The sequence below is a fragment of the Oenanthe melanoleuca genome, chromosome 10 (genome assembly GCF_029582105.1).
Source record: "Oenanthe melanoleuca isolate GR-GAL-2019-014 chromosome 10, OMel1.0, whole genome shotgun sequence".
Lineage (NCBI taxonomy): Eukaryota > Metazoa > Chordata > Aves > Passeriformes > Muscicapidae > Oenanthe > Oenanthe melanoleuca.
In genome coordinates this window covers 10,251,825-10,279,158 of record NC_079344.1, presented here as the reverse complement: position 1 = coordinate 10,279,158, position 27,334 = coordinate 10,251,825, and the positions used below count along the sequence as shown (strand labels likewise).

Genomic DNA, 27,334 nt, shown 5'->3' with positions numbered 1-27,334 from the left:
GCTGAAGTCATCTGGAATCTTTCTAGATCATAGGAATGAAACAGCCAATATTCAATTTCCTCAAAGGAAACACCAGTGATTCAGTAGGTGTGGTCCTTCCTTCTGAGTCAGGGCTGAAAAGTGATGCCAAAGTGTGCTGAGTTTCCAGAGAACCAGGTTTTTATTTGAAATATTGAAACCAACTTGAGTCTTTGTGGTGATTTAAATTGGTATGATATTATACTGGATGGTAATCCAGTTAGGATTGAATTAGCTGGCCTCTCTATATTGCTTCTGTCACTCAATGTCAGCAGCATGATCCTTTCTTTTCCTGAGGCCTTCAGAAGAAGCAGGTTGCTCTGACTGATTGAGGGATCCCAAGAAGATATTTTTAGAGTGGATTTAAGATGTCCAGAACTGTATCCTGTGCATTTCTTGTATTAGTTCTGGATCAATTTGCTCTTGAGGATATGCTAGCTCTCAGTGCAGGAGTGTTGGAAAAAAGAGTTGTAGCATTTGACTTTTCCACTGTGCAGAGGGCAAATTTCCCATCAGAGCATTTTAAGGAATATAAAATTCTTCCAACCCTCTGTCCTGAAAGTCAATGTTGGCTGGATTTGGGATGCCCATTGAGGGACAGCTCCTGCTCTGAGACAAAGGCTTGGTGGATGTGATGGTCTCTCTTGTGCAAAAGTAAAGTAAATGTAAATGTAAAGTGTGGAGACCTGTTGTAAAATTGTACTTCTGCTCCATAGGTAAGACTGAATCACAAGAGAGAGTGGGAAAGCAATACATTAAGTGATGTATAATAACACTTCAGACTGTTGTACATAGCAGAGCATCTCCTTTATTTGTCTCGTGGACTGATTTCCCGAAGCAAGCAGCACTTTGAGGGAGAATCCTTCCCCAAGGACAGGTTTTCCCTGCTGGTATGAGGAGTGTAGAAGGCTTTAGGGGCAGCTGAAAACATTGCTCTGCTCTTCAGCATCATCCACATCCCTGTGAATATACACAAATCCTTTCTCCCTGTGTTGTTTCTTGCAGGTAAATTATGACCACTTTACTATTAGTGTTTGTGTGTTTGCAAGTCATCACGGCAGCCGACTCTGTGGAGCTCTCAGGTACGTGTCCAGGGCATGGCAAGGCAGGACTGAGCCGTGTGCTGCCCTCTGCTCCCACCCCCAAGGACAGGCAGCCCCTAGAAATAGATGATGCACAGCCCATGGTCTGTGCTGTGCACGCACAAGGCTCCTCTGTTTGGATGGCTGCTCTCACAGCCTCTCACTGCTCTGGTGCTTGGGAAGCCAGGGAGAAGCTAAGAGAATTCCAGCATTTCCCATTTGAAACGTTATCAGGTGTGATCTCCTAGTGTGGGCAGCAGCTAGGCTGCAGCAGAGCCCTTTGTTCCCTTCATTCCCACATCCAGCACTGGTCCAAATCCCAAAAGCAGCCATGGTGCAGTGGTCATTGCCATAACTTCCCTCTCTAGACTAGACCAAAGGGGTCATGTCTGAATCTGCGGGCACAGATCTGCACAGCAGATATAGGCACTGGATCACATGGAAACACGGAATATTTTGCACTAGATGTGTGATTGATGTAACCATTGCTCTGTTTGGGAACTGGCAGACAGCAGTGATGGCCTGGAGGTCAAGATACCTGAGCAGTCTCCCCTGCGTGTTATCCTGGGAAGCTCCCTGAACATCCCGTGCTACTTCAACATCCCAGAGGAGCAGGACAGCAGCGTCGTGCTGACCCCACGGATCAAATGGAGCAAGCTCTCCAACGGCACCGAGGTCGTCCTGCTGGTGGCCACGGGTGGCAAGATCCGGCTCAACAGCCAGTACAGGGAGGTGATCTCCCTGCCCAACTACCCCGCCATCCCCACGGACGCCACGCTGGAGATCAGGGCGCTGAGATCCAACCACACCGGCATTTACCGCTGCGAAGTGATGTACGGCATCGAGGACAGGCAGGACACAATCGAGGTCCTCGTGAAAGGTGGGCTCCTGCCCTCGCTCCTGGCTCTCAGGTCCTGCTGCTTGGCCTGGGCAGAAGGGAGGAAGAGGCACGCAGGCAGGGGATGCAGTGCTCTCCTCACAGGGATAAGCCCTTTCTCTCAGGTCACAGATAAGGTGATGGGTGGAGAAGCCATGAGCCAAGCATTTATTTTAGCAGGCTAGGAGCAGACTAAACAAACCAGTAAAATGACTCATGGCAGAATATGGCAAGAAAATGGCTCTTCTGGCAGAAGGTGAGTTATAGAGACAGCAATACAACATCCTTGGCAGGAGGTGGTACTGGACACACTGGGCTATTACTCAGGTGGGTAAAGCTGGAACAGGGCCCTTATGAGACTTTTAATTTTTTCCAAACATTTTAGGAGATGGGATGCCCTCATCTGGAGAACTGGGCTGTTCTGGAAAAACTTCCATTGCTGTCTTGCAAAGCTTGTCTTAGTAATAGGTGGATAAAATAATGAAAGTTTTGTACAATCCTTCTCTTTTTGTGGTTTTTGCTTTCTGTATGACAGGGAGACAGCTTCCACTGCAGGACTGTACAGGACGAGGTTTAATTTTGCCTTTTTCTTGTGCCTTCTCTGGAAGGTAAGGGGCTGGTGATTGTGAGTGATGTCCCTTGTCTTTTCCAGGCATCGTGTTCCACTACAGAGCAATCTCCACAAGGTACACCCTGAACTTTGAGAAGGCAAAGCAGGCCTGCATCCAGAACAGTGCTGTCATTGCTACCCCCGAGCAGCTGCAGGCTGCCTACGAGGATGGGTACGAGCAGTGTGACGCTGGCTGGCTGGCTGATCAGACTGTCAGGTGAGAAGCCACGCAGGGGAAGGGAAAGCCACAGCAGCTTTGTCAGGGAAGGACTCCTGTAATGAAGGCACCAACTGAAAAGGTTTGCTAAACTGCAACTGTTGTAACTGCTGGTGTGCAGAGGAGGGGTGGTGGATTGTAAGTCATTCTCTGCTGGAGGGGAATCTCTAGTAGGAAAGCAGAGTGACCACTGTCCTCCTCAGCTGGTGACAACTGAGTCAACAATGGCTTTATCCTGATCCTCCTTCTTCCCTGAACAAAAGCAGTGCTGTGCCAAGATGCACGAATTTGGCTCAGCCAGACTGAGCTGTGCATCCCTCGCTGGGGAGGCACCTTGTGCTGATGTCTTTGGTCAGTGTTCCAAGGATCATCAGAGTGAGGGCAGGGCAGCAGATCATCCTTTCCCTTCCCCATAACCTGGGTAGAGCCATAAATCACCACAGTGGGCAGTGCTCTGCAGCTCCCTCCCAGCCTTCTGTGGCTGCCAGCACCCTGCCCCTCACTCCTTTTCCACACTCTCTCCCTCAGGTACCCCATCCACTGGCCCCGGGAGCGCTGCTATGGCGACAAGGATGAATTTCCAGGAGTGAGGACCTACGGTGTCCGTGAGCCAGATGAAACCTATGATGTTTACTGCTATGCAGAGCAAATGCAAGGTGATTTGGGGCTTTTATCATTACTGGACACTGAAGCAGACAAAGCTCTGATCATGCCTAGACTGGACAGCAGCAAAGAGAGGAAAGACAGGTTAAAGCTGGAAAAGCACATATCCTGGCCAGATGTTGTCTACAGTCTTTTTATTAGACCTTGGACAATTTTAATGTCAAATGACTAATGCAGTACAGAGGGTGGAGTCCGTCTAACCTCCACCAGAGTCCACGCCATCCTGCCTGGTCAGCCATTTGAGTGTGTGACATTCAGATGTGTCAATCATTCATGCTTATGACAGGGATCCTTTGAAATATTCAGCACAACAAAACTGCAATTGTCCTTCATTTCCCCCTTGCCCTGTGGATCCAGCTTGTGTTGTGTGTTTTGTTCAAATTTGCATTTGGTCTGTAAGACTCACTTTCTTCTGGTCTTTACGAAGTCAGCTACATGGGCTTGCATTTCAGCTCTAATACACAGGAGTCTTCATCTCATCCAAACTCTTAGGAGTGGGGAGGAGACAGAAAGGGAATTGGGGTTAAAATCTACAGGTGATCGTTACTGTATAAGGGGTTACAGAGCGGCAAAAAGACACAGTAACATGACTCCCTCTTGCTTGTAGCAAGGGAAAGCAAGAAAGAGAGAGCAATTTATTGAAGAAAGGCATTGCTTTAAATAAGACAGTTCGTGAAAAACAAAATACAGACAGTTCATTGGTTAGAGAAGGAGACACCTCTTGTCCCAGGCTTTCTCACAGATCCAGCAGGTGTTTATCTTTTGTTATAATTCTTTCTCTTATGTTTACAGTAGAGAAAGGTCTCTAGCTTGGGAAAAACCCTAGCTGAGCCTGAGAAAGCTAGACTGGAAAAATCCTTCAAGATTCTGTAATGGCCAGAGGTAATTCCTGTGCTAATGGATGGTGTGATTGCAGGCAAAGTCTTCTACGCCACGGCCCCGGAGAAGTTCACGTTCCAAGAAGCTCTGGACAAGTGCCGCAGTCTGGGGGCGCGCCTGGCCACCACGGGAGAGCTGTACCTGGCCTGGAAGGACGGCATGGACGTGTGCAGCGCCGGCTGGCTGGGCGACCGCAGCGTGCGCTACCCCATCTCCAGGGCACGGCCCAACTGCGGGGGCAACCTGGTGGGCGTGAGGACGGTGTACCTGCACCCCAACCAGACGGGATACCCGCACCCCGACTCGCGCTACGACGCCATCTGCTACAGCGGTGAGCAGCCCCTGCCCGCACGCCGCCCCGCTGCCTGCTCCTGCGGCTGTGCTTGCAAAACCAGTGACAGGATTCAAGTTAGGAATTTAATCTAATAGGAAAAAAAGAGAAAAAGTAAAATGCGTGCAATAGTACCAAAGGAAACCCACTGGCAGAGTCGGAATACAACATGACAGCCCGCTAGTTAGAATGGTAGCAGTCCAGGTGAAGTGGTCTTGGGGAAGTAGTGGTCCTGTAGAAAGGTCTGGTAGCTCTTGTCCTCTGGAAACTAGTGGGAAAAGGCTGTTTTTGTGCTCCAAATGTCAGTTTTTATCTAGGTAGGAAATGTTTGGCTCCTCCCCCTGGGTGGAGCATCGCACTATGGGATGATGTAATTTTATCAGTCATGCTGTGGGACTCAATGGCCCATTAACAGAAGAGATCTTTCCAGAGGAAGGAGGGGTCATGGAAAAGATAAAGAACACTGCCCAACCTGGTTTTTACAGATGGTGATATAATACACACTTTTGGGCACATCTTTACATTGTAACTAGGACATTAGGTTTAAAAAAAAATGAAGAGAGGAGAGAAAGCCAGTTTGGCAAAGGACTCAGTCCTCTGCTGGTGTTGAGGTAGAAATCAGATCTAGAAAGGCTGCTTGACCTGTACATGGGGGGCTCTGCACAGGTGGGTGTAACACAGTCCATGTCTCTCCAGTCCTCCCACACCCCTCTGCTTTTAAAGCTCTCCTGGAGACACAAAGCAGAGTTCAGGTGCTTCTTATACAAGATTTTGAATGCTGGAGAAGGAAGTGAAGGAGAAAGAGAACAGGTCTGAGCCTGAAGATGTGTGTAGTGATAAGATGTGATGTGGTACAGATGCGTGACTGAGTGCTGGGATAAATCTGAGACTGACGCAGTCTCTGGGAATTGTGGATTAAAATTGCACCCAGGAAGAGAACAGCATCCCAGCTGCTCCCCCCTTTGTTCAATTGCACATTTTTCCCTGCAGCAAGAAGAGGGGGAAACACTGATATATGGTCTATTCAGGGCAACCAGGGGCCAACTGTCAAATAGGATTGTGATGGTTAAAAAAATTTTAAAATATGTGTTGAAATCCTTCTGATCAGATCTGTTCTGCCCAGATACATCTCCCAGACCCGTTTAAGTACCCAGTTATATGGCCAAGCTAAAGACTGGTCCACCAAGCCACAGCCATGCTGGTTATCTCAGGGTTTGCCTCTGAAACTGCTGCACATGATCAGTCTTTGTCTGAGCATCTTTATAGAAATCTTTGAATCCCTTGACATCTGAAAGGTACTGGCTAAAATGAACTAGCAGTAAAATGGAATAGCAAATAGAGCAGGGAGAGCATTATTAGAAGAAAATGCAGCCATTGGCTCACACATTTTCCCTCCCCAGCCCAGACCTGCCTTGCTGCACATCCAAGATATAATCCATCCCTCCCTTTGCTGTCCTCACAGTTCTGCTTCATGCTGCTCTGCAAACCACTGTCCTTGTCAGCTGAGCTGCTCAGTGCCATGTTAAGCACATTCTCCTTGACCCAAGGGGTGTGACGAGCAGGGAAGTGATTTGGAAGGGGAAAGGTGGGAGCTATTTGAATGTTTGGTACAGCAAGTGGCCTTGGCTGTCCTGGCAATGGGTTAGGTTATATGGGATGAGCTCTCAAGCCATCGCTTGGGCAGAGCAGAAGGAGGTCGTGATCCTGCTGAGGTGTCACACACCGAGTGTGAGGATCCAGTTATCCTCCCACGGCTCAGGCAGATGTGCCATGGGGATTATCCAAGCTCCCCGACTTCCCTCCGTCCACCTTAACTTCTTTGCAGCAGGCACTAGAGGTCAGTACAGACTCGGATATGGGCAGGGTGTTCCCGGGAAGAAGTGGCAGGAGTGCGGGCAGTGTCCCCGCTGGCTAGCCAGATTTGGAGCGTGAGGTGGCTCATGACCATGCCCTCCGTGCTGAGGTGTTGCACAGAGCCACAGTGGAGGAAGGAAAGACATTTCTTTTACCAAACTATCACGATTTCCCTAATCCTCTCAGAGCCAGAGATACCCAGCGCAGCTCACCTCACCAGACTGACACTACCCTCTGTGATTGCTGCTTTGTGTCCTGATGCAGGGGACGACATGGAGAGCCTGGTCCCAGGGCAGTTCATCGACGAGACAGGGAGCGAGCTGGGCAGCGCTTTCACCGTGCAGACTGTCACCCAGACCGAGGTGGAGCTGCCTCTGTCGCGCAATGCCACGGAGGAGGAGGCGCGCGGCAGCATCGCCACCCTGGAGCCCGTCGAGGTCACCCCCACGGCCACCGGGCTGGACGAGGGCGTCACCGCCCCGCCAGACCTCTTCACCAGCGCTGCCACAGCACAGACAGCTGCCACAGAGGAGGAGAACGTCACCAGGGAGGATGTCACAGCCGCGTGGACTGCACCTGAAGAGGCCACCACCATAGATTTAGGCACTGCCATATCCACCATAGATTTAGGCACTGCCATCACCACCATAGCTTTAGGCACTGCCAGTACCACCGATGCAGCAGAGGTGAGCTCGGTGGAGGAGGTCATGGGCGTGACTGCCACGCCAGGACTGGAGTCTGCCTCAGCATTCACAGTGGAAGATCAGCTCGTGCGAGTGACAGCTGCCCCCGGTGCTGGTCACCTTCCTGAGCAGCCCATCTCCCCCACAGGTAAGTCACCAGGACCCTGAGAAGCCCAAAGGTCTGTTCATTCTAGAGATAATCGTCATTCAGCTGAAAATAGCCTGTTTCTGCCATCCCAGAGGGCATCCAGGTCCCTGGAGGTGCACAGGTGCCTGGGGTCAGGGACAGGCTGAGTGCCTCCAGCACAGTAGGGCAAGAGGGGAGAGGAGAAGGCTGTGGGCCACCCCATCACATGCTGACCAGGGCTCATGCCCATGCTGGCTCATGCTTGGGTTGCAGTAATCACACTCTGCTCTCCCGTGTCCATCTGACGCCAGGGAAGGGGGAAGTCAAGGCAAAAAGACCTTAGAGGAGGGCTAAAGAGACCCCCCAGAACATCATCCTCAATGGCAGGAGAGCTCAGTGAGTGAGGCATTTCCATCAAAAGGGGTTCAAGAGGGGCTGGTCTTTGCACTGGTTTTTGGAAGATCACACATCTCAGTGCAGGGGGCTCCTGTACCTGCTGTCTCACACAGCTTCTCTTCCCCCAGGTGTGGTGTTTCACTACCGTGCAGCCTCCAGCAGATACGCCTTCTCCTTCGTGCAAGCCCAGCAGGCCTGCCTGGAGAACAGCGCCGTCATCGCCACCCCGCAGCAGCTCCAGGCTGCCTACGAGGCTGGCTTCGACCAGTGTGATGCTGGCTGGCTGCGGGACCAGACAGTCAGGTAAAGTGACACTGACATCAGGAAGACACCCTTCAAAATGTCTCTCCAGCCATGAAATTGAGGCGTTTCTCTGTTTTGTCCTGCTGCTCTCCTCATCTACATCAAAAGCTTTGCTGACACAAAATTTTCTCCAGGCCATGATGTTCAGTGGCCAATAGACATGTTCTTGTCCACTTCTTTTCCTCATTTCCTAACCTGTGTGTACATCTTGCACCAGTGAGCCCTCCCGGTATGTAGCAAGTGTAGCAGGAAATTTGTATTTATTGCCTCGAGCTGTAGGTAAACTTGGCTTGAAATCACACTGAGGGCTCTGAGCACCTTGAACAGTGAAGAGTTCATGTCGTGCTCCCAGGCACATTGAGGCTCTTCAGTCCTGGCTACATAAGGCTGACCTTGGATTACCTCCTCTCTTCCATTTTTTGCTAGGTACCCCATCGTGAATCCCCGAAATAACTGCATAGGAGACAAAGAGAACACTCCAGGCGTGCGGTCATACGGCATGCGCCCGGCCTCGGAGACCTACGACGTGTACTGCTACATCGACAGGCTCAAGGGTACCTCCCCCCCATCCCCTGGGCATTGCTGTGGAGCCAAAATGTGCTCCACACCTCCACCCCTGTCTGTCGATGGCTGGGATGCGGGGACTCACCAGTGCTTTCCCTCCCATCCCTCAGGGGACGTGTTCTTCGCAACGCAGCCGGAGCAGTTCACCTTGGCGGAGGCGCAGCGGTACTGCGAGAGCCAGAACGCCACGCTGGCCTCTGTCGGGCAGCTGCACGCCGCCTGGAAGCAGGGCCTGGACCGGTGCTACGCGGGCTGGCTGGCGGACGGCAGCCTGCGGTACCCCATCGTCAGCCCCCGCGCCGCCTGCGGCGGGGACGCGCCCGGCGTCAGGACCGTGTACCAGCACCACAACCAGACCGGCTTCCCCGACCCGCTGTCCCGGCACCACGCCTTCTGCTTCAGAGGTACCGCCCAAAAACCCGTCTGCGTGGGGAAGGGGTTTACAAAGGGAGCCTGGGCGTGTTGGGATGCTGGTTTGAGTGAGGCGCTTCAGCGGTGTCTTGGATTGTGGATTTTTGGCAACTCCCTCCAATGTTTTTTTTGTTCCAGCTCTGACTCCTGTGGAGGAGGAGGGGGTGACCCCGTTTTTGGAAGATGTGCTGGCAACACAAGTGATCCCTGGAGTGGAGGGGGTGCCCTCTGGGGAGGAGGTGACCATGGAGACAGAGTCTGCCACTCAGCCTGAGAATCAGACAGCCTGGGGTACAGAGGTCTTTCCAACCGATGTGTCGCTGCTCTCAGGTGGGCTCAGAGCAGCCTGTGTCACGCTGGGCTGGGTTGGGACCTTCACAAAGTATGAATAACTTTCCCAACTCCTTCTCTTTGCTCTTTCTTTTCCAGTGAGCCCATCTGCTTTTCTCCCAGTTACCATAGTACCAGAGGAAACAAGTACCAATGCTTCTGTCAGCGAAGTGTCAGGGGAGGTGACTGCATCTGGAGAGCAGCCAGTCAGTGGTGAATCTTCAGCATCCGGGTGGGTACCTGGAGTTCCAGATACAAGTGGAGAACCAACTTCTGGAGTTTTTGAACTCAGTGGAGACCACTCAGGGACTGGAGAGAGTGGATTACCGTCAGTAGACCTGCATGCCAGTGGCTTCCCACCTGGAGAAAGTGGGCTGCCCTCTGGAGACCTGAGTGGTGTGTCTTCTGGCACTGTTGGCATCAGTGGCCTGCCTTCTGCAGAGGGGGAGGTATCGGTGTCTGTTTCAAGGATACCAGAAATCAGTGGGATGCCACCTGAAGGGGAAAGCAGCGGGCTGCCTTTTGGGGCGAGCGGAGAAATCTCTGGCGCCGAGCTCGTCAGCGGCGCGTCATCCGGAGAGGAAAGTGGGCTCGCCTCTGCGTTTCCCACCGTGTCTCTTGTGGATACCACGCTGGTGGAAGTTGTAACAGCCGTGACAGAACGGCGAGAGGAGGGGAAAGGGTCCATCGGGGTCAGCGGGGAAGGAGATCTGTCAGGGCTCCCCTCCTCTGGGTGGGACAGCAGCGGTGCAGAGCAAGGCTTGCCCTCGGGAGCTGAGCCCAGCGGGGAGCCCTCGGGAGAGCCTGCACTCAGTGGGCTGCCCTCAGGGCTGGATGCCAGTGGAGAAACATCTGGAACACACGAGATCAGTGGCCTGGTGGACCTGAGTGGCCTTACCTCTGGAATTGATGGAAGCAGTGAGGCCTCTGGCGTTACCTTTGTAGACTCCACCTTGGAGGAAGTGACGACAAGCCTGCCGATCACAGGAGCAGAAGCAAAAGAGACTTTGGAAACCAGTGGATTGCCTTCAGGAGATGCAGATGGGTCAGGCATGGTGTCTGGGAGTTTAGACTTCAGTGGTGAGCCCTCTGGGCATGTAGACTTTGGTGGGAGTGTTTCTGGAGTGCTGGAGATGAGCGGATACCCGAGTGGAGTGACAGACAGCAGTGGAGACCTCTCTGGAACTGATGTCACCAGTGGGCTGCTGTCTGGAGAGGAAAGTGGACTCACCTCTGGCTTTCCCACAGTGTCTCTTGTGGATACCACTTTGGTGGAAGTTGTAACACAGATATCAGTGGCACAAGAAGTGGGAGAAGGACCATCTGGGGTGATAGAAATCAGTGGATTTACTTCTGGAGACAGAGGACTATCTGGAGAAGGGTCTGGAGCTGTGGAGACTAGTGGGTTTCCTTCAGGGGCAGGAGACTTGAGTGAAGAGCCATCTGGAATCCCATACATCAGTGGAGACTTTTCTGGAGCCACAGATATAAGTGGACTGTCTTCAACAGCAACTGATATCAGTGGGGAGGCCTCAGGGCTTCCAGGAATCACTTTAGTCACTTCTGATTCAGTAGAAGTGGTGACAAGACCAACAGTATCACAGGAACTCGGTGGGGAAACTGTCACATTCCCCTACAGTTTGGGCTCAGGTGGTGAATTCTCTGCATCTGGTGAACTAAGTGGGGAAACATCTGCACTGCCAGAAAGTGGTCTAGAAACATCAACAGCTTATGAAATCAGTGGTGAAACATCTGCATTTCCTGAAACTGGTATAGAAACATCCACGATGCATGAAATCAGTGGGGAGACATCTGCATTTCCTGAATTTAGCACAGAAACATCAACAATTCAAGAAATCAGTGGGGAAACCTCTGCATTTCCTGAAATCTTCACAGAAACATCCACAAGTCAGGAAGCCAGGGGTGAAACATCTGGGTATCCTGAAATTGTCATAGAAGCATCCACAGGTCAAGAAGTAAGTGGGGAAACCTCTGCATTTCCTGAAAGTAGCACAGAAACATCCACAATACAAGAAATCAGTGGGGAAACATCTGGATTTCCTGATATTAGAATAGAAACATCCACAAGTCAAGACATCAGTGGGGAAACGTCTGCGTTTCCTGAAATTAGAATAGAAACATTCACAAGCCAAGAGGCCAGGGGTGAAATATCTGGCTATCCTGAAATCAGCATAGAAACTTCGACAGTCCACGAAACCAGTGGAGAAACATCTGCCTTCCCTGAAATCAGCATAGAAACTTCAACAGTGCATGAAATTAGTGGAGAAAGTTCTGCATTTCCTGAAATTAGAATAGAAACATACACAAATCAAGAAGCCAGGGGTGAAATATCTGCCTACCCCGAAATTAGCATAGAAACTTCAACAGTTCATGAAACCAGTGGGGAAACTTCTGCATTTCCTGAAATCAGCATAGAAACTTCCACAGTCCATGAAATCAGTGGGGAAATGTCCTCCTTTCCTGAAATTAGCATACAGACTTCAACAATCCATGAAACCAGTGGTGAAGTATCTGTGTTTCCTGAAATCAGAATAGAAACATCCACAGGTGAAGAAGCACGAGGTGAAACATCTGCATTCCCTGAGATTAGCATAGAAACTTCTACAGTCCATGATATCAGTGGGGAGACATCTGCATTCCCTGAGTTTAGCATAGAAACACCAACAAGTCAAGAAGCCAGGAGTGAAACATCTGCCTATCCTGAAATTTTCATAGAAACATCCACAGTTCAAGAAGTCAGTGGGGAAACTTCTGCATTTCCTGAAATTAGAATAGGAACACCCACAAGTCAAGAAGCCCGAGGCGAGACCTTTCCTGAGATCAGCATAGAAGCATCCACAGTCCATGAAACCAGTGGGGAAGCATCTGCATTGCCTGCTGCCAACATCAAAACAGCTGCCACATCTTTAGCCAGTGGGGAGCCCTTTGGTGCTCCTGAGGAGAAGGAGATTCCTGACACAACATCTGGAGCTGTGACACACTCTATCACAGGCATTTCAGGGGAAACCTCTGTCCCAGACGTTGTAATTAGTACCAGGACTCCAGATGTTGAACCAACACAGGGACTCAGGAACCCTGAAGAGGCTCAGCTTGAAATGGAGCCTTCCCCTCCTGTGGTGTCAGAACAAGAGACAGAGACAGCTGTTGCTCCAGACAATCCCCATCTGCTGGCCACCACCACTGCTGCCCTGCCCCAAGTCTCACAAGAAGCAATTGACGCATTAGGACCCACTACAGAAGGTAATGTGTCTCATATGGAAGGGAAAGCTTTGTGGGAGGGAAGGAGGGGGCATAGCTGTCACTTTTTTTGTTTTTTAGACAGCAGAGAACATTAACAAGGAAGCAGACTTGAGCAGAACATTGCTCTGATGGAAAGCCATAAACATGGGGTTTTCCACAGGTCATGAACACAGAATTGTTTAAGTTGAAAAAAACCTTTATGATCCTTGAGTCCAATCATTAGCCCAGCACTGCTGAGTCCAACAGTAACCCATGTCCCTTGGTGACACCTCTACATGTCCTTTAAACCCTCCATGGATGGTGACTCAATCTTTTCCCTGGGCAGCCTGTTCCAATGTTCCACAGAATGGCTTCACTTGCCAGACTTTTCCACCCTGCAAGCAGCTGAGAAGTTGGAGAAGATGGGCTGCTAGTCTCAGTCCTGTTCTGTTTCTCTTTCCATGGTGAGCTGACTTGCTGCCTACAGCTCAGTATGTGGCCACCCTCTGGTCTGTGTCTTATGCTGCTCTCTGCAGCTACAATGGGATAAATGTGTGAGATAATGCTCAGGGCATCACTAGGTTTTGTCAGCTCTGTTGATAAATGCCCTTCCCTCCATCCTACCTTTTTAGCGTTTTAGTGCTGTGTCTTTGGCTGGGCCCCCTTGTTGCCAAGTACAAACAGACACACTATTTAATCCTTATTAACCATTTATGGTGAAAAAACTCTCCTGAGAAGAGTTCACATGCTGTGAAAGCACTGCAGTGAGAAAAAAAAACAAGATGCAAGACATTGTGCGTCTTGGCCAGGGAGATGCTCAGTCCTGGTAACACAGGATGACCTGCAGCATCCCTGGACACAGCTTGGTTTCCCTTTACTGCCATCAGGAGCTGGCACCCGGGGACAAGCCTTGTAGGAAATAAGAGCACACATCAGTGTTTGTGCTGTTGTATGAATGTCCTGCATGTGCTCATTCTGAAAGGGCCACATGTTCATGTGGAGCCACACTTCACTTAAGGATGGTACAAAATGTGTGTGCAAAGAGATTTGCTCACTTCCTTCTGGCAAAAACGTCATCAATGCTACCCCTTCCCACAAACTGCTCCTTTTGGGTCAATTCACACCGTTCAGCATAGCTAGCTCTGGACTCAGTAAGGGTCTGTAAGTGCAGGGCTTTGTGATGCTCAGCCTGGTTTCTAACGTCATTTCCATCCCAAAGTGTTTCCAATGAGTCACTGCCATTTCCCTCTGTGGGAGCTTAGGTAATGACAAACCTTTGTTCAGTCCTGCTCACAGCACATCTGTGTCCCCTCTGTCTGGGTGCTGCAGCAGATCATGTCATCCCCACAGCCAGGTGCAGCCTGGCACAGCACCCAGGGCTTGGCAGGGTGGTACAGGAGTTATGGCCCCAAAAATCCTTCCTGCAAAAGTAGGCTCTGCTCTGGGCCATGCCCACTGCCACGTCCAAGCCCAGAGACAAAAATAAGCCAGCAAAGGCAGCATTGAGGGGAAGGAAGGAAGCCAGTGAAGCTCAGTAAAAATAAAAAAAAAATTATAAAAGATATTGGCCCCAAAATATGGATTTTATTCCACTGCTTTTTCTTTTTAAAAATTAACCACAAGGCGATTGCCAGATTCCTCAGATCATTTGTTAGCCAACATTTTTGTGAAGTATTTTGAAAGAAAACCATGTGTTCAGCAGCTCATGTGTGAAGAATCTTGAAAAATGTTCTGAAATTGGAATATGTGTATTTGTAAGTCACAGAGAGGACAATGTAACAGCTGGGGTTTCTTAGCAGGAGACAGCAAGAGGTAAGCAATCACTGCATGGAGTTTAATTGCACACTTTATAAATTAGAAATGGGCTTGAGTACATGTGTGTGGCTCATACTCCTACCAGGGAAGATATTCTAGGGTAAAATTTCTCTTTTTATTGGTAAACTTTACTACAATGTCCCTACAGAGATAAATGGAGTCCTGGTCAGGGTATGAAGAAAGCTCATCCAGGTGGCAAAAAAAAAATTAAGTTTGTTGACCATGAACTCAAAACACCCCTACAACAAGGCAAACCTCTTCTAGAGAATTACAGCAGAAATTACAAAAGGGAAAAAAAATACAAAAAAGAAAGAAAAGGAATCCTAGGTTTCCTTTTTTGGGTTGTTACTTTTTACAGAGCTCTGGGGATTGTGAACATGGAAATTCTACAAGGAAGAACCGTAGGCTGCATCCCAAACTGCTGTTTCCCAGTTGTGGCTGCCTTTTCACTTGAAGCTTCCCAGTCTTGAAATTTAGCTCTTGCAGATAAAATCAGCTCCCATATGCATGCCTTGTGCTGTGCTCAGGGTTTGTAGGGTGCAGTGGTGCCCATGCAGCAGCAGATTTTGACTGACCTTAAAGCACGGGTGAAGCTGGTTCAGCTTTACAGGAGCTTAGAGTGAGGAACAGGAAGAAATGTGGATTTTGCCCTCTGGCCCTGCTGCTGGAGGGTTCCAGTTAAATCTAGCAGTCTATTTAGTGGGATGATTTAAGAAGAATGATATTATTCTGCTCTGCTGGAGCCTCAAAGTATGTCTAAAAGCCAGAGCCAGAAGACCAAAGATTAACACTTGGAGTGCCAGTATGTTTTAGTGTTTAACCAAATTGAAGGCTGTGCATGTACATGGCTTTAGTCAGCATTTGATTCCTTCATGAGGACAGGAACCCCACAGGCTGAAAGGATTGTCCATAGGCTTGGCTTCCTCACCCAGGGTTTTGCCAACTCAGCAGGTCTTTTTGCTTCTGGTAGCATTTGAAGACAAATAATTATTAGCTGAAAATACACGCTGGCACTTCAGTGAAAGGCTGCGGTTTGGAGCTCTCAGGCCAGTCAATGACTAAAAACTTCACTCCAATTGTGGGGGAAAGAGAAATGTGCTGAAATGGCATCTCTTTATGTTAGGTTTTGCTTGTCTCTGGTGAATCAAGTCCATGGAGTCTGTTGCCTATAGCCCCACACAGCAGAAGGTTAGAATACAAATGAGGAAAGGTCTTAACGGGCTTCCCATACTTCCCAACCTGGAAGTCCAAGGGATTGAGTTTTTTTGGACCAGAGAAAATCATCCATTAAAAAGTCAAGAAAATATTCTTCTGATTCAGAATGTTTCACCCAATGTGAAATGCAATCTATGGTCTCAAGAAGGAGATGGAGGTCCCAGTCCTGGCTGACAAACCCTTTGTGGCTGAGCAGATGATTTGATGTCTCCTGTCTGCTTTGCACCAGAAGTTAATTTGCTTAAACAAAACCTTCCTCTGCAGAAGCAACCTACAGTCTTGGACTAGTGTTATTTATATGTCCATTTGCTTTTACACAAAGTGTTTTGGAGACAGAGATATCCAAATTTCCTGAGTTCTTCTTCCATGAGAGCATTGGACAAATTGAAGGTTCCAGCAGATCAACAGGTCCTCCTGAAGACTTGGTCTCTAGTAAAATAGAGTTTTTTTAAGGCTGCAGCAAAGCCTGCCCCTTCTGCTACATGGAGGCTTTGGTTCAATTATTGTAGTTAATTATTTTAATGACTTAATTGCTCATTGTAAGTCAGTAGCTGGCTATGTGATGTTCAATAGTAGCATTTAACTTACAATGTAAGAGAACTGGTTTCCCCAACTCCTCCTATTCTTTTCTTTTAGGAGTCACCCTACAATTGCTCCAATGTTTTTCTTTGATGTTTGAGCTATCAGATCAGTAGTTCAAACTTCCCAGTAGACTCTGAAAAGCAAATTTAATTTGTACCTGGATTTTTTTCTGCTCAGTCTCTAGGAGATAATTATCTAGTTGGTCTCTGGTTCCCCATTTGGATAATTGCACTTACAAGGAGGCCTGTAAAGAAAGGGTGAGGGGCACAACAGGCACTGTTGGGCATCCTGAAAATGCCTTGCCCTTCTCTCTGACCTTTTCTGCTCTGTAGAACAAAAACAGGAGGATATAGAAATATCATAGAATATATATAACTAAAACTGTTACTCACACTTCAGGGAAACTACAGTTTGTTCAGGGTTTGGGTGGTAACATCCTCTCTGTTCACCAGCTGCTTCTCCTTAGTAGATGTTTTAAGCACAAAGCTGACCTTGTTTTAGGGATGTTCTTGCTCATCTTCCATACAGGCAGCCATGGAGAGAAATGCACAGACTGCACTGTTCTAGGAAATGGTAGCATTGTTTCTGGTATTGTTGTCTCAGCTTGAGACAAGAATTTTAAAAGCATTTCCTTCTCACCACTGACACTGCATGTTCACTTTTGCATGCCATTTGCCTTCTGAGCAAAACCAGGGCCAATCCATTTTTCTTTCATTTCTTCCAGGTTTCTCTTTCCAATTTCCATGATCTAGTACAAAAACTTTTTTCAAATGCATTGGGAGAATCATAGAATCATAAAATGGTTAGGATTGGAAAGGACCTTAAAAATTATCTAGCTTGAACCTCCCCCTATGATGGGCAGCAGTGACAAGAATACTTCTCTTGTTTTTAGTTGCACCAAAATAAAATTATTCTGACTAAATATAGTGTTTATCTGGCAATGGAGAAGAAGTCTTAGGAAGAAAATGGTGGAACAAATTCAAACTTTGCGTTGCAGCTGTGTAACTCCCCTTGCTTTCTCCAGCCAACAGTTTACATCTTCCAGATGCAAGACCTGGTTTACATTGGCCATTTTGTTTTAATTGGTTTATTAGAAAAAGAAAAGCATCTAAAAGTTAGACCTTGGGTCTAACTTAGTTGCAAAAAATAGAAACTGTTGTGACAGTAGAATTGAGGAATTTTTGCAACTTCTGGGCAATATTAAGTGCAGCATGAATCCTCTTTAGAAGAATTGCTAATTCTGCATTATCCTCAAGAAGTGAGTTAATAACATGTTCTAACCGGGTTTCCTATTCTTGGCACCGCGAGGCATTTTCTCCCCGTCTTTGTTTTACAGCTGCAGCTCTTGAAAGCGAGGGCTGCCTCCCCTCTGCATTCCTCGCCTATCGCTGTCCTTTGTTAGCTCGGGGTAATAATAGCAGTGGTCCTGTCTCCTTGTCAGCTGATAAGCGCTTGAGTTGCATCGCAAAGCAGGGCTGAGTTTTGGGATGACTGCTCAGCCAAGCAAATAAATAGCTCGTGTCTAAACCCTTGAGTGTCAAGGTACCTGGCAGCTGTGGAGGTGGGGGCTCGGTGCACACCCCGCGCCATGCAGCTGCTGAAGAGGTGCGCTAGCCTCATCCAGCTCCAAACAGCGTGGAAGCAGACACATTCATACTATATAAAAGGCTATTAAAAAAAAAAAAAAAAAAAAAAAAGCTAAGTGTTCTGTGATAGATGGGATTTTTTTATAAATGGAGTTCTCACCTCCTGTAAATCGTGTTTGTGGCTTAGATCCTAGAAACACCCACAAACCAATTTGCCAGGATTTCCAGAGGCAACATCATTGCCAATTTTACCATTTAGACGTTTCTTGATTTTCTGGGAAGACCAGAATCAGCAACACTTTCTCCATTCTCCAGCCTGAGAGATATATTTGAGTTTTCCAATATCAGCTTGGTGAGGTGATTCTACATCTATGTGGAGAGAGGGTCACTGCCTCAGCAGCTCAACAGGCTGAAGGGGAGTTGGTGTTTATGATCATCTCACGTTTAAAACAGCTTCTCTCCAGTCATTTGAAGCACACTTATGGGGAAAAAACCTGTGTCTCACTTGTATTTGTTGTTTGTTTCTCCAACATTGCCTACACACCCTTTCTGTACATGTTATATATAAAAATATATATGTAGAAATATGTAACATATATATTATAATCAGAGATTCATTTTTACTGCATATATGTGCAACCATATTATATGTGATATCTGTAAAAGGAAGCTCTGTTCCAGATTTACTTCCCAGCTGGAAATTCGTGGCAATGACTTTTCAGATGTGTGCCTGCTCCCCCTCCTCCAAGGCTGGGGATGGCAGCACACAGCAGGTCTCCTGCATCTCAGAAGAGATCTTGGGCACGCCAAGTTTCATTCCACATGGCTGAAGACAGCTGAAGGCTCATTATCCCCAGCTAAACATCCAGCTCCAGCTCTTGTGAGTGCTGCACCCCCACCTCTGCAGTGTTCTTTCCACTTCACGGAGCCTGGCGGATGAAGGAAAGCCTTTCCTCACGTGTCCAGCTGGAGCCCACCAGAATCAGCATGAACTTCTGCTGCTGATGGGAAGCCCAAAGAGCCTCTTGAGTTGCAATCACCCCTCAGGATACCTCGTTTTTCTTTATGCTCTCTATCTTCTAGGAACTCCAAGTGTGACTAATAAGCAATACTCAGCCAAGTTCAGCTCCTCTATTCTTCCTCTAGGCTTGTGACTCCTGTTTTGTTCTGGGAAGTCTCAAAGTATTTACTAGTATCATGGAAACAGGAATTATCTTCATTTTGCAGCAAACAAAGAAATCCAAAAAGGTTTTGTGAGATTTAGAAGGGCAATCCAGAGTGAAAAATTCCTTCTCTCAAAGAAGAACTGCAAAACTGGAGTAAGAGGCTCATCAGCCATCTGAGAAATGATTTCATTGCTCACAGAGATACAGCCTAGAGTAAAGATGACAATCTCCTTGCTCCAAAGCACACACAGATTTACCATCCAAGGTCAGAAAGGATTTTTTCCATCACTTAGGCACGTTACAGAACATGTCAGCTTTTAGATGATGTATCAAACCTTGGCCACTGAGTCACTGGACAGCCACAGGGGATATAACGCCCATCTGTTCTCTTGTGCTGGGGACACTGAGCAGCTGGGCCTCAGCTCAAGGAAAACAATATCCAACCAAAAACACCCCAGTCAGAAGATGAAGACAGATCTTGGGGAGTCGCTGCTCTGCTCTGCTGTTTCCATAGCCAGCATGTTTATCATCTTTGAATGTTTCCTCACTAGCAATGTCATCCACAAGAAGAGCATGGAGTGTTAGTCATTACTTTTAAAGCCTTACATTTCTCCCAAGTGTGAAAGAAATGTTGTCTCACATGAGGATCTAACCAACCATCATTTAACCCAATCTGTGTGGATGTGTTCCCATTTTCTTCCTTAGTCTTCCTTGTTTCTGAGTTGAATGTATCTGAAATCTTTCTGTTCTGGATGGCCCTTCTGATTCCAAAGCTCTCTCCACCAAGATGGAACCCACATCTGGAGAAGATGTACCAACTTCTTCCATCCTCATCACAAGCAGAAGAGCACGTAGTGGGGACAGGTCTGGAGAAAATGTCACTGCATTCCAGTGTCCCTCACCAAGGAATTAGCATCCATAACTAGGTCTAAGATCCTAGAAAAAAAGGTCAAGGGGTTCTGAACCACCTTTGAAGCCACTTTTTTTCTTCTCTGCACTTTCTTCATCTTCACTGAGAAGAGATTTCTTGACATGGAGCTTCATCTACATTACAGTTAGGAAGAAACTATTAGTGAGGATGGACAACCAGGAATGATGGTTAGGAGACAGAGATCTCTTTGAGGATGTTTCCATCATTTGTGGGAGAATTCCACATGCATTCTCATAGACCTTTAGCTGGTGGAGGCACAGACACAAGTTTGCATTTTTGATGCATCAGGCAGAGGACAAGGAAGAATTACCACAGCCAGTGCTGTGTGTTGGACAAATCCTGCTGAGCTTTGTTCTGATATCTTCAGAGTGGTGTTCAACCATCAGAAAACCGATGTCTTCTTTGTAGGGTGGGTTGGGTCTCTTGCCTTCATTCTTCCAGCAGCTGCAGTGGCAGCATGTTATGAAATACAACCCTCCCAAGTCCCCCCAAAACAACTGACCCTCCCTCCTAACCAAGCAAGGAAAGAGGTTCTCCTGCTGGTGGAGCTGCCTGCCCAGAGCCCTAATGGAAGCCCTTGCTTTCTTGCAGACACCGATGTGTGCCACGCAAGCCCCTGTGTGAATGGAGCCACCTGCGCTGATGGCATCGACTCTTTCAAATGCTTTTGCCTTCCCAGCTACGGAGGGGACCTGTGTGAGATCGGTACGGCCTCCCTGGCTCCAGCTAATCCTACTAACTGCTGCACCACCTTCTTCCCACACTACCCCCCAAAAAAGCTGACCCCCAGTCCCGTCAGTGCTGCCTCATCTCAGTGAGCTAACCTCTAACAGCAGCTTAAAACACACGAGGGAAAAGCTTTGAGGCTTTTCCATATCTAATTTGATAAGTTTGCTCCTCTCAGCACCACGTCCTCTAAGATTCCTAAGCAGGAGCTCCTGGTGTGTTCTTCAGCTTTGTCTTTTTGAAGTGTCTCTGGTGAAGCTCCACACAGATCATAACAATGTTGATCATGGAAGCTGCTGTCTTGTTGGGTCAAGGGTCTTTCTGTTCATCTGTAGCAGTAGGGAACTTTCTGAGTACATCTTCACCCCAGGCAAACTTTCTCTGCCAGGCTGGAATTTCGTGGAAGGATGCTTCAACTGAGCCATGAAAAATGAGTGTGTTTCTCTCAGGAAGATGCAGCTGAGAGAAGCATCATTCACTCCAGGAATCTCCACTGATTTGACACAGCATGACATTTTTGTCATCTCCACAACATGGCTTCCTGTGGCAAAATCAGCAGGGAATGTATCTTTGAGTAAACAGGAAGCAACCTACATTTCCATCAAAATTAGGCATTCTGACCTGCACTAACACTTCTTTTTTGTTTCTACAAGGAAAGAAAAAGAGTTTTTTTCCTTAAAGCTGATGAAAGTCCAAATTTTTATCAGCTTAGGTGAGGGGAAGCTCTCCTGCATTGCTCAAACAAAAGACAAATAAGGTTGCAGTATCTTCTTCACCTTGGCATGAATAATGATGATATATGTTGGATTTTCTCCTTCCCTTTCTCTGCATCTCTTATTGCTTCCAATATAAACATATGGAGTAGACCATAAAGAGGAGGCTCAGGATCACTGGACCTTTTGGGCAGGAACTGTGCTGTCCTAACATCAATTTTCCAATGCAACCTCATCAGTTCTCGATTTACCCACCCATGATACCTATTGTTGAAGATCCTTGTAATGCAACCAGAGATTTTCCACTCTGTGACTGCCTATGGTCTTGATTCATCCAAGCCAGAATTAATTTTCTCTTTTCTCTGAATTATGAACTCTGATGCCTGGGATATGCAAGAGGAAGCCAGTGCCCCAAAACTCATGGGGAATGTAAATCTTCATATTCCTATGAGACAGACCATCTTTGCTGTTAGTCTCCAAGAACAACAGGATACTGTAGATGAACAGTGCACACAGACAGTCCCTTTTGTCACCATGAAAGTGTCCTTACCAAGGAACAAGGTTTTCATCATTCTTTTCCAAGAAAATTGCTGTCATATTTACCTGTAAGAAAAAATTATGTAGGAAAGCTTGGCCTTTCAACATCTATGAAGTGCCTGCAATCTCCAGCTGGAAGAACATCAGAAAGGTGGATTAGGAGGAATTGGTGCTACTGAAAGTGACAAGTGCTTTGACCTATCAAGTTTAACAAAGAAGAAAGAAACTGAGTACAGAAAACCTTACTGAAAAGGGAGAGAGGCATGAGGGCTCATGGAAGCTCATCACTCTCAGAGCAGCCTGAGATGGTAGATCAGGCATCTGAAAGGCTGAGATTAAACACATTTCATTTTCTGTTTTCTTCAGTCAGATGTGTGGTGTTGCATTGCATGGGAGCTGTTGAAGGTCTTTTCTGGTGGTTTCTCCATTTGTCTCTACTTTCCCCCATCTGTGGTTTTATTTTTCTTAATGAATGTGTTAAGTTCCTCAGTATTTCTCAGATGGTAAAAGGTCTTCTGAAAATATGAGGAATGTTTGTGATTCTTTAGCAACTTCCAAGCTTTTTCATTGAGATTTAGTTCTCTCTCTCCACTATGGTAAGTTTCTGTCTCCATTTCTTTTCACCCATCTTGGTCAGTTTGTTTCTCCTCCAGAGCTCCAGAATCACACCAAGTCATGGAACCACCCAATCCTGGTGGTCCCCTCTTTCATTTTGAACACATATGCATTGATTCTGGACATCTGGACATGGGGTTTGGAGGGTTTTTTCCAAAGCAAGAAAACTCTGCAGGCCAGCACAAGTGGGAAGAGAGGTGTTCTTGCTTGGTCAGTTCCTCAAAAGGATACTTCAGGAACATTACACAGTGATTGCGTTTCTCAGGAATAAGTCTGTATCATTCAAGCCTTCTAGCAGCACTGGTTGTGTCACTGCAGACACAAGGCCATCCACACAGGCTGCCCTCTCTGCATGTTATGGATGCCTTCTGACAATTTTCCAGGGAATTCCTACAGGCAGTAGTGTCAGTAGTAGTCAGGGTGTGCTTTTTAGTGAAAGTGCATTGTCCCATGCCATGGGAGCATGAGCTGCTAAGAGGTGAGTTGAAAGCTATCAGACACATGCACCAACTCCTTTTCATCCCTCCTCTGTGTGTTTCAGACTTGGAAAACTGTGAGGAGGGCTGGACCAAGTTCCAGGGCCACTGCTACAGGCACTTTGAAGAGAGGGAGACTTGGATGGATGCAGAGACCAGATGCCGACAACATCAAGCCCACCTGAGCAGTATCATCACCCCAGAGGAACAAGAATTTGTGAACAGTGAGTGCTGAGGGCAGCCTAAGACTGGCCATGGCTCCAACCACTGGGCTCTGACTCTACAGGCACATTTATCCAAAGTGGTGTGAAAACCACTATTTGCCCCAGTAGTTCTCATATGAATCCTAGCAAAGCCTCCTCCTTGTATGGGTGCATCCATGCTCAGGGCAGGTGGAGTGGGGAGGGAGCTGGAAAAAGGGCATCAGGGATATTGACTGGGAGGTAGCTGAATGACACAGAGACTCCAGGTTGAGACTGTAAAGACATGCTTCCAGCAATGTGTAGGACAACCACGACTCTTTTCTCCCTCTCCTGCTCTTCCAGGTCATGCACAGGACTACCAGTGGATCGGCCTCAGCGACAGAGCTGTGGAGAACGACTTCCGCTGGTCTGACGGGCACTCCCTGGTGAGCCTGGAGCCCACAGCACCAGCAGGCACCAGCTTTTGGGGGGCTGTGGAAGGGCCCCATGGCTTACATGTTCAGTGCTTGATTTGGGCATTGAGTGGAGGCAACCCTAAACTTTGTAGGGTTCATGGTTTTTCCAAGCCTCTAGAAAAGCTGGTCAGGAATAACACATGAACTCACAACAGGAATAACTGGTGTAGGGGCAGTGCTGGCAACCCACGGGCTCTGCTGGAGAGAGGCGTGGGGCAGGTGGGGTGAGCATGAAGGAGGGAGTAGGAGACACCAGGGCCCAACCTTAGCTGAAGGACTGTCCTCTCTTGGCAGCAATATGAGAATTGGAGGCCCAACCAACCCGATAACTTCTTTTCGGCGGGCGAGGACTGCGTTGTGATGATCTGGCACGAGAAAGGCGAATGGAACGACGTTCCCTGCAACTATCACCTCCCCTTCACCTGCAAGAAAGGAACAGGTCAGCACCCTGTGCCACACTGGCAAGGATGGGGGTCTCAGTAGGTGGCTGTGGGTCTGGAGCCCAGTGCCCAGGAATGTGGGTCTTGTTACTGCAAAGGGTGATCAAAGAGATAGAAGGAATTAGAAACAGAAGTTGGCCAAGGCTCTAGGAGAAAGTTTCAAAAGGACTTGAAAATAAATTGGACAAACCATTAAGATTCAACACCCCCAGGCAGAGTCATACCCTCCCACACACCAGCTCTGTGCCCTCCCACAGACACAGGCAGCTGTTGTGATGCTCAGTTCTCACAGCCTCTCCAGGAGGCAGGAGTGGAGCACTGAGGCAGGCTCCTGCTTAATTTCAGATCACAGGATTTCCATATTCCCCTGCCCCTAAGTTTGGTGGACAGAGGTAATCCCAAAGGGAGGAAGGTTTCATTCACGGAGGAGTAATGAGGCTTTGCACGCCCAGCCTGCCCTGGGGGTGAGCTGCCTGCTCAGCCAGGCAGGTGCTCTCCCACTCACTCTCCAGTCTCTGCCCGTGTCCCACAGTGGCCTGCGGGGACCCCCCTGCGGTGGAGAACGCCAGGACCTTCGGTCGGCAGAAGGAGCGCTACGAAATAAACTCCCTGGTGCGGTACCAGTGCGAGCAGGGCTACATCCAGCGCCACGTGCCCACCATCCGCTGCCAGCCCAACGGCCAGTGGGAGCAGCCACGGATATCCTGCCTAAACCGTACGTCCTTGTCCCTTACCTTCGGGCTGGGGCTCGTGGCTCTCACATGGGAATGCGGGGCATCATCTCGGTGCAGGGTAGCTCTGAGCCAGGCAGAAAGGGACACCATGGTTCCCTTGACTTCTTGGAAGTTCCCACTGTGATGGGGCCATGGGAGCTGACATCTTCTGGGCAGGTGTGGGCCACGGAGCCTGGCTTGCAGGATTGCCCTGGAAACCCACCAGAGTCAGGAAAGGGCAACAAGGAGCTTACCTATGGCCCAGGCTACTCAGAGAAAGGGGAATAAAAGTGTGACTTTTGGCACAACCTGCATCAACGGAGAGAATAGGATGGGAGAGCTCTGGGGGCCCCAAGCCCTTCCCCAGTGTCCCCCTGCCCTGGGAGCAGACAAGAGTCCTGCAGCAGAGAGAAGCCAAGGCACAGGGCTGGGTTCCTGACTCTCCTTCTGTCAGGCCTCCAGCTGATGGCAGTCAGCCTTCTTTCACTGGTGTCCCAGCCCACTCCCAGGCCTGCCTACACCCCTGTCCCATCCCTGATTGCCTGCAGCTTCCCAAGAATTTTGTTGGCCTCATACAAAATCACATCTGTCCAGTGGCCTCCTTGCCAGGTTCTAGTCCAGCTGGGCAATTCCAGATAAAGCAGATTAAGCAATGGGAAAGCCAGGGAAAGCCGATCTGGGCTTAAGGGACAAACCTCTGCCCCAGGGAGGAGATGAAAGGAGGAGGGAGGGAGGGAGGTGTCCAAGGGCGGCTGCCTGGTGCAGACCAAGATGCTGATTCCTTTGGCTCTGCTGTAGGTCTGGGGAGCTGCAGGCTGTTCCCAACATAGACTGCCAGTGACCAAGAGACCTGGTCTGCTCCCCACCAGCTTTTACTGCTTCCACCAAAACCCTCCTGCAATTATCCCACCAGAGCTCGCCAGCCTCCAGGGAGACTGGCAGCAAAGATCAGGCAGAAGCCTTGTCCCTGCCATCCAGACGGGGCTGTTTCCCCTCCTGTGCCCTGAGCACATCGCTCTACTGATGAATATGGGGCTGGGCATTTAAGGATTGACAGGGCAGCGGGTGAGATGGGGAAGAGCTGGGCGCAGAGAAGGGATGGGACAAGCAGCCGTGGAGATGATGCTGAGCCCCAGGCACCTTCTCCCCCGGGTGAGCAGAGCCCGGCAGAAGAGAGAAGGGCCGATTGTGCGGTGCGGGCGGGCTGGCGCCGGGCGCACACAGCAGCGCTGCTGCGGCTGCCCTGTTTGTCCAGGCACCGGGGACAAGCAGCTCCTCTGTGCCGGCTCCGGCCAACAAGATGCCTTTTCTTCTCCTCCGCAGCCTCCAGCTACCAGCGCAGGCTATACAAGAGGAGCCCCAGGAGCCGGTCGAAACCCAGCGGCAGCGCCGTGCACAGACCCACCCATTAGAGCGGGGCGAGAGACCCAGGGGAACGCGAGAAAGAGAGATTTTTAACGGAACAGTTATATTAACAGAGGCGATTTCTTCTTCTTGTTGCTTTTTTTTTTTTTTTTTTTTTTTTTTGTGTCATATAAGGAAAAAAAATTATATTAAAGACAAACCCATCTTTGTGTATATATATAAAAAAAATAATTGTTTTTCCAAGCACCAAAGCAAAACGAATTAGATCTCAGTATTTTTACTAACCGTCCGGTTCCAATTATCTCCGTGCCTTTGGGGACAGGGAGGGGGGTGGGTTTGCAAAGGGCAGGGGGTTAAGTTAAATAATAAAGATGATTATTTTTTCCTGATTTTATCCACGAACAATGTAATTATTTCTGTTATTTAATCGCCAGGGTGAACAGCACCTTTTGGGGTTTTACTTTTTTTTTTTTTTCCAGAATCCTTCTACTGCTGCAGCACGTCAGGACGGGTGGGGAGGGCCGGGGGGCTGTGGTGGAAAGAGCTGCGGGAGGAGGGAGGTGGAGGGATGCTGAGATCCGGGTGCTGGAGGCTGTGGCCCCTCTCTGCTTCCCCACTGCCCCCTCTGCAGCGCAGTGCCCGTCCCGGGACAACGTGCTCTTTCCAGGGGACCGTGCGGGGCACCAGCGTTCCCTGCACCTATTTATATTTTGGAACATATCCTATTTTGAAAGAATGATAAATAATAAAGAAAGCGAAATCGGAATGGGCACTTTGTCAGTGTTGGTTTCTTTAGGGAAGAGGGATGTCTGGTGGGCTGGGAGGAGAGGGGTCTCCCACGGCAAGGCAAAAAGGAAGGAAGGGGAACCCAAAGAGGGTGCTCCAGGCTACACAGGAATGGCTCAGCCCCAGGCAGCACCTAAGGGACCATGGAGGTGGGAGGGGTGTCCCAAGCCCCACTGAAGAAGGACCCTGGAGTAGGATAATGTGCTCCCTGTTCAGTTCTCAGTTTGGGAGGGGGTTAACCCACATGACTAAAACCCATCTCAAACCCATGGCCAGCAGGAACTGCTTCACCTTCCAGCTTTCAGCCCCGACACCCAGGGGGTCAATTAACACTCACTAATGAGGGAGCACAAGGCCCTTGCAGGAGCTGAGCTGAGCCAGCACTAATGAGACGTGCTCAGCCAAGGATGAGACAGCCAGGGATT

At 48.8% G+C, this 27,334-nt stretch overlaps 1 protein-coding gene across 1 annotated transcript; it reads left to right on the top strand.

Moving 5' to 3' along the window:
* The first annotated feature begins 1,030 nt into the window (after positions 1 to 1,030).
* Positions 1,031 to 27,333, top strand: ACAN (aggrecan). Its single transcript, XM_056500264.1, has 19 exons — positions 1,031 to 1,100; positions 1,609 to 1,980; positions 2,630 to 2,804; positions 3,333 to 3,460; positions 4,384 to 4,677; positions 6,796 to 7,134; positions 7,189 to 7,362; positions 7,866 to 8,040; positions 8,467 to 8,594; positions 8,715 to 9,008; positions 9,154 to 9,345; positions 9,445 to 11,253; positions 11,314 to 12,606; positions 20,472 to 20,585; positions 23,013 to 23,171; positions 23,493 to 23,575; positions 23,900 to 24,044; positions 24,578 to 24,760; positions 26,082 to 27,333. Exons 1-19 carry the CDS (start codon positions 1,031 to 1,033, stop codon positions 26,168 to 26,170), a joined length of 6,216 nt encoding a protein of 2,071 aa, XP_056356239.1. The 3' UTR covers positions 26,171 to 27,333.
* The last annotated feature ends 1 nt before the right edge of the window (position 27,334 follows it).